We start from the raw sequence: 6,807 nt of genomic DNA, 5'->3' as shown, positions 1-6,807 counted from the left end.
GATTGATTAGTTCGACTATAAAGCTAAGTCAGCGTAAAACTGAAAAATACTCAGATTTTGGATTGATTTTTCGAATAGTTAACCCTCGTTAACCCTAAAATGACTTAGTTTATTATAATCCTCAATCATTTATCAATTAATATCTGTTAAAATTAGAATTAGCGAATTTTGACCAATTTATGGAAATTGAAGTTGAACTATACTATACTTTTAAAGGTCATGTAAATGTTCCATTAAATTCGAAACTTTTTTTGGTGGAAAATATTAATATGTTTACTATTTTATGAGAGATAAATGTATCAGCTTCAAAATGGAAACTTTTTGCGCAGCCATAGTGATTGACTGTATGTAGTGCGCATCGAGAAAAGAAGGTGCTCTCCATTTCGCCATGTTCAATTTTTTGGTAAACTATGCCTGCTGAAAATTTGATGGCGGGGAACACATGGGACTTCAAAGGCATCGCGCAAACGTTCTTCACGCGCTGCGGCAGCTTTGATCTTGGTTCATTTGCATAGCGCTGCGTGCGCGTAGCTTTTTCGAGTGATCTTCTCAATAATACCTCCATGCTTGTAGTATCATGCATGTGTGCAACAAAAGTCAATCTCACAACATTTGTTGATTTCGGACTACGTATAACACAGTTAGCCACCTTGTTTTGAAATTATAAACACCATAATTATAATCACAATCATTAGTTTGTTTGTTTGTTTTATTGTTTTTTACCACACACACATAAAATATAAATTAATGAACGATAAATATTACAATTGAAATTAGTAGTAGTATAGGCCTATATGACCATAACCTTGTAGCATCATGCACGCGCGCAAGAAAAAAACTCTCACATCTGTTGATTTGGGATTACATACAACGCAGTAAGGCACCGAGGAAATTATAATCGAAATTATTAAATATTAGTAAAACTTGTGTATGACCTTGACATTGTGGTATTATTCTTCCATAATATGTAACGTTCTATCCATTAAAAGTTATAACATAATTAAATGAAACATTATTACAAAGTGCGACAGCTCATTTTATTACAAAGTGTGGCAGGCAGTTATTACAAAGTGCGACAGCTTGATTGTTACAAAGTGCGACAACAGTTATTACAAAGTGCGACAGGTTATTACAAAGTGTGACAACTTTGTTACAAAGTGCGACAGGTATTACAAAGTGCGACGATTATTACAAAGTCCTCCCTGGATACGTCCCTGTAGGCCTTAAGTGGTCACACAGCATTGCTGAAAGGGCTGCCCACGTAATATGTTGGAAATAAAATTTTGAAATGTTTTTCTTTGATAAAATTAATGCAACAACAGCAGATACACAACACCGCCATTAACAGCAACAACCACATCAGCATTAATATCAATAACTAGAGGGCACTCTGAAAGTGCACACCTCCGCCCACATCATAATGGTTGCATCTCTATCACCCTTATCATTTACATGAAGGTTAAAGTTTCCCATGACCAACATATTTGCTATAAGGTTGTTTTTCGTTGAGGGAGTGGGCCTGAAGACAACAAAGATTTTTAGCATTGTAGATTGGTATTGTATACCAATGTACTCAAAGCTCTCGAACAAGTCACCACTTTCTCTCCTGCTTGACACAAAAACCAATTTTGATGAAAAGAGCAACACCACCACCAGTTCGTTGTGATCGTGGTAAATGATTAAGTTTATAGTTAGGTAAGCTTGAATTAATGTCGGCAATCGATCGGTTATCTATATCATTACCCGTTGGTCAAGTTTCAGTAAGAGCCATGATGGCGATTTTATTCCCTATTACAAAGTCACACATAGATGTAGTTTTATTTCTTATGGAATGGGCATTCCATAAGGCGCATCGTGCGTACTCTGTGTAATTTTTCTTTTATATATTAGGGTGGATAAAATTATTGTGGTTAACAGCATCTATAGCTTGAAACGTTATTTTATCATTAGTTTTGTTGACGTCACCAAATTTTTGAATTGGTCTTCTCATATGATTTCCTGCTCTGTGGCACCGCGATCTTCGTTGAATTCCGATATCCATAATTATTTGTTTAAATTAATTAGTAATTGCGCAGTGTTTATTAGGATTATTAAAATCGTTACTGCTATATATAAACTTAGATTTACCAGAAACAGATCTAAAAACAAGATTCATGTTTAACAGATTCAAGTACAGAACACACTCCCACCTGTTTATTTCAGCATAAACATCTGACAAAACTAAGGAAATATAACTGTAGAGAACAGTCAATGAACAGAGCAACTGTGAACTGATGAAGTTCTGTGAGGCTCATGTGCATGCCACACAGCACTAAGACACAAGAAACTGCCAACGATGAAACAGTAAACATTAGGCCTCACTATTAACACTACAAATTAACTAAGATTTCTAGAAACGTTTAGCATTTTACTGTTAACTGTAAAATTGATATAGATCAGGACTTCAATAAAAATCAAAACCTAATATCACCAATATGTCTTGCTTGAATGATAATCAAAGGTAAGTAATGTGAAAATCCCAGGACAAAATCTGGAGGCATACAGCTTACTCAGCGCCTATTTACAACTATATTTTGTAAAGGAATAATTTATTTGGCTTTTTTAAATGAGTAGGCCTAATTCCCCTTTTTAAAATCTATTTTTTTTAAATTGTTTTTATTTTGGCGGCTGTATACTGTATATATAACTGGTTCCAAATATAATGCTATTTTAAAATGTAATTGTGGACGTTTAATACGTATGCATTGCACAGTACGCATAAAATAAAAATACATGGTAGCTATCCTAAAGATGTATCTGATATAAACACCTATACCGTATACATATCGATTTGATTTCTTTCAGATGTAAATGTTTCCTTAAAAATACGGGTATAGGGCATAGGTCAATGTCTATGTCCCAAAACGTCGCCTTTGGTCTGCAAGTAAAAGTCTTCTCACTCTGAATCTAGGTAAATGAATTATCTATGCCGAGTGGGGTGGAAAAAAAGATATCCCGAGTGATTTCGACCCCCAGAATATATGTCAGATGGGCTCAATTGTCTGCCCGCAGAATTACTTGCTTGGGAGGAATTCACTATGGATTAAGCTTGAGGGGCTCGAAATCCCTGTGATATCAGCAGTCGACGAACCCTCTTGTGCTATACTTTATTTACGACTGCAGGGTAACTTGTAGGAAATAAGTGCTGCTGAAATCGTCCTCAGGACCACCATCAGTCCCCCTCCTGCTGAAGGCACCTACATTGGTGACCCAGCATATAATCGATGGATATGATATAGTAGGTTCTTTTTGTGTTGGTTGTCACGATCATGTAAGATTATATACCAGTGTTTATGTTTCTGAATTTTCTTAATACAGTATAGTCCCTGTAGATTGATTTCTTTTCTGATCACTGCCTCCTTGCAATGTGCTATTTTGTTCCGGTGAATTTCCAGTCTTTGCCTTTCGTCTCCGTCCTCTCCTTGATTTTCTTCTGCCTGCCTTCTCAAGTCTAGCTTCTTTTCGTTTTTCCATTCTTTGAAGTTTGTGTTCTTTCTTTTCAAGTTTGAGCAAAGCTTCTTTCATTTCACCAGTTTCCATAGCGCGTTGATACCGTCGAAGATACGGGGTATCTAAGAAAGTGCTGTTGGTACGGTTGTTACTGGTTTCCAAGTCCTCGGCATCCCACGTTGGATGGTAGAAATTGAGATTGTACTTTTTATACCACCTTGCATATACAGCCTTTTCCGTTAGAAACTTGTGGCCACTTAATAAATGGGTTTCGCTTGTGTTATAATAGTCGCATTCTGATCTGAACTCAAGATCGTAGTAATGATACGGTGTAGTCCAGTTCGCCAATTTGCTGTGAACAACAACATATTTGAATAACAATATCAGATAAGGTTTTATCCAAATGTACTTTAAAAAAAAATATACTCTTATATAATCTTAAAACATACTCTGAATATATAACATTTACACTTCACACCCAGTTTAGCCGATCCAGTTAAGGTGTGATTCTTGTGTCATAAAAACCACAGAACTTACCCCCTCCATAATGAAAATAAAGACAATCATTAACCTGCAGTGATTTTCAGGAACAAGTCCGTAAACATCAATGCGATCACAAACATCGAATGCAAATATTATAGTCATCCATCCTGTCGAGAACCAGGTATGTGCCTCTTCCCTAAAAAGTAAGAAACCTTAGCATTACAATGCTTACATCTGCTTTATTGAGCTATACGACAAATCGACCTCAAATATTGCATGAAGTTTATAATCCATTAGTTGATTTCTGTTGTAATTATACATTTGGTTGGTCCTGATTTTGAATTGAATATTGAATCATAATTGCGCATATCTGTTAGGATGTTTCTCTCAGCATGATGTTGATAACATAGTATAATGCATACTCCAAGTATCGAAATGCACGCCATCGTGTCAGGATTCAATATTTCGACATTAATTATGTCATAATTAATGATGACATAATTATTGAATCCCGACACGATGGCGTGCATTTCGATACTTGGAGTATGTATTATACTATCTTATCTGAGATTAATCAGTGGACCTTTCGATGTTGATAACATTTATAAATTGGAAATGTGGCCCAAGTCCATAAAGTTTAAAGGTATACTGATGTTTAGTAATTGGCCCAAGTCAATTCAAATTGAAGTGCGAGAGTGTAATTTCCGGCCGTCTAGAGATGCCCTAATCATAAATTTTCTGAGGTGAGTGGTTCCTCAATCTGTGAATGTCCCTCCCTGGTTCACTTCTCTTTTGAATTCCTGCATCTGCCACTGTGGATTTATTATGTAATTATTTTGCGCTTATTTATAATGTGTCTATTGCAATTTTCACTTTATCCTCTCAAACAGTCCTAAGAATGTTCAGAGTGCGCTACATCACAGGGGGATTCGCCCCCTTGACCCCGGCGGGATCCTTCGTAATTCGCATAACGGCTCCCCACCACCCTTTCAAAATCCTGGCTACGTCCCTGGGGTACAGACCCAAACGAAACGTTCGACCAGCATAGGTAGGGCCCAAACTAGTCCCACGACCACTAATGATTACAGAGCCAAACCAAGGCAATATATATACAAAGCCCAGATGTGAATGCAAATAGTGGAACTAGGGTACAGATCCAAACCACTAGACCACGAAGGCTTCATGGTTGAACAGGTCCAAATACCCGACGGGAACATTGTATTACACAATGCTATGCCTCAAGAGGGCGTTCGGCCAGATAAATCTGGAAATACGGCTAGAAATACTGTCGTATATTATATATGATATTGAAGGAAGTTAGCCGTTAACACTGTTGAATAAATATAATATAAATCATTAAAGGTACATATACAGTGTTTTAATAAGGACATGATGGAACATCGTAGGCTACCCTGTAGCTTTTCAACGAATAAAGTCCTATGAAAAATCATTGTGTAATAAAATGCCTCCGACGGGAATCACCTAATCTACTGTGTAAACCAAGCTTGTTTGGCATTAAATCACCTAATCTACTGTGTAAACCAAGCTTTTTAATTTATTTTGTTTTGTTTGTTGTTGTTTTTTTTAAATTCATGTACAGTGTATGTACTGTACTATCCCGAAAAAAACCTATATGCTTCTTTCAATATCATATATAATATATGTACAGTAACTCAAGTGAATTGCCAACATAGAAAGCGTCGATGAGTTAAAAGTAGCCAAAAAAAAAAAATAAATAAATAAAAAAACATATCAAGCAGAAGACACAAGACACATGTACGCTCCGCTGGGATTTCTATATGCAGTGCTCATCAGCCGCATCATTGCCCAAACATTTTACATTAAGAAGTGTGCCACAGTTTGCAAAATTAGCCTCGAAAAAAGCCCATCTCGAAAAGAAGCACATAGGCTTTTTTCGGGATAGTACAGTACATACGGTACACTGTACATGAATTAAAAAAAAAAAAAAAAACAACAACAAACAAAACAAAATAAATTAAAAACAAGCTTGGTTTACACAGTAGATTAGGTGATTTAATGCTTTTTTCGAGGCTAATTGTACTGGTTTCAGTAAAGCGTAACTTGGTGTGTAGCTTAATTCCGCCAGTTAGCGTCAACCACTATAATAAATACTAATGGCCACAATTACGGTTTCCAAAACTATTTTATTCATGCGGTGAACTGAAACAAAACCATAAAACAATTAGGTCAATGCTAGATAATATAAACTGGTACAATAATGCTGCAATTAATAAAATAATGATCAACGTTGTGTTGTGTGACACAATATTATATGGCTATTATCATACTCTATACAGTCGGATCACTGGTAAACATTAGGCCCATAATGTAATCATTAAGTGCACTGTAAAAACAAGTTACTGTACTAAGTCTAAGAACTCTAAAAAGATCATCACTTAATTCTAGAGATAACATGTAAAACAGTATTTAGGTTATAATATATATTTAGATTCCTAACAATAAAAATTAATCTTACTTTGACTATGGCATCTGTCGGATCGAGCAATATAAAGTCATCTTAATCTTAATAAAGAATATACCAGTGAGCTGTACTTCGAACATTTCCAGTGTCCAAGAGGTCATTAAAAACAGCTAAAACAATGCTAAATTCCAGAAACTGTAATTGTATGATAGGGGTGTATATATGGAACTCCCTAAAACAGCCTCTAAACCTATCAGAAGAATTATCACATCAATTATGAGTAATGTTAAGTAAATGAACAATATGTTAAAGATGTAGTTAATCATTGCACGAATATAATATTAGAAAAAACAAATATGGGTTACAAACACCCCTACTAAATAGTGTATGGG

The 6,807-nt window shown here is 35.7% G+C and overlaps 1 protein-coding gene across 1 annotated transcript; it reads right to left on the bottom strand.

The window, feature by feature from the left end:
• Nucleotides 1-2,171: 2,171 nt before the first annotated feature.
• On the bottom strand, nt 2,172-6,801 carry LOC117101281 (alpha-N-acetylgalactosaminide alpha-2,6-sialyltransferase 5-like). The gene is made up of 3 exons (XM_033241242.1): nt 6,470-6,801; nt 4,061-4,168; nt 2,172-3,841 (listed from the first exon to the last, which is right to left on the bottom strand). The coding sequence occupies exons 2-3, from the start codon at nt 4,132-4,134 to the stop codon at nt 3,349-3,351; spliced, it is 567 nt and encodes a 188-aa protein (XP_033097133.1). The 5' UTR covers nt 4,135-4,168; nt 6,470-6,801; the 3' UTR covers nt 2,172-3,348.
• Nucleotides 6,802-6,807: the final 6 nt, after the last annotated feature.

This window comes from Anneissia japonica, unplaced genomic scaffold, assembly GCF_011630105.1.
Source record: "Anneissia japonica isolate Jap-2015-1 unplaced genomic scaffold, ASM1163010v1 scaffold1859_len985614_cov190, whole genome shotgun sequence".
Lineage (NCBI taxonomy): Eukaryota > Metazoa > Echinodermata > Crinoidea > Comatulida > Comatulidae > Anneissia > Anneissia japonica.
The sequence above is the reverse complement of the archived record's forward strand: the minus strand, read 5'-3'. Positions and strand labels throughout refer to the sequence as shown.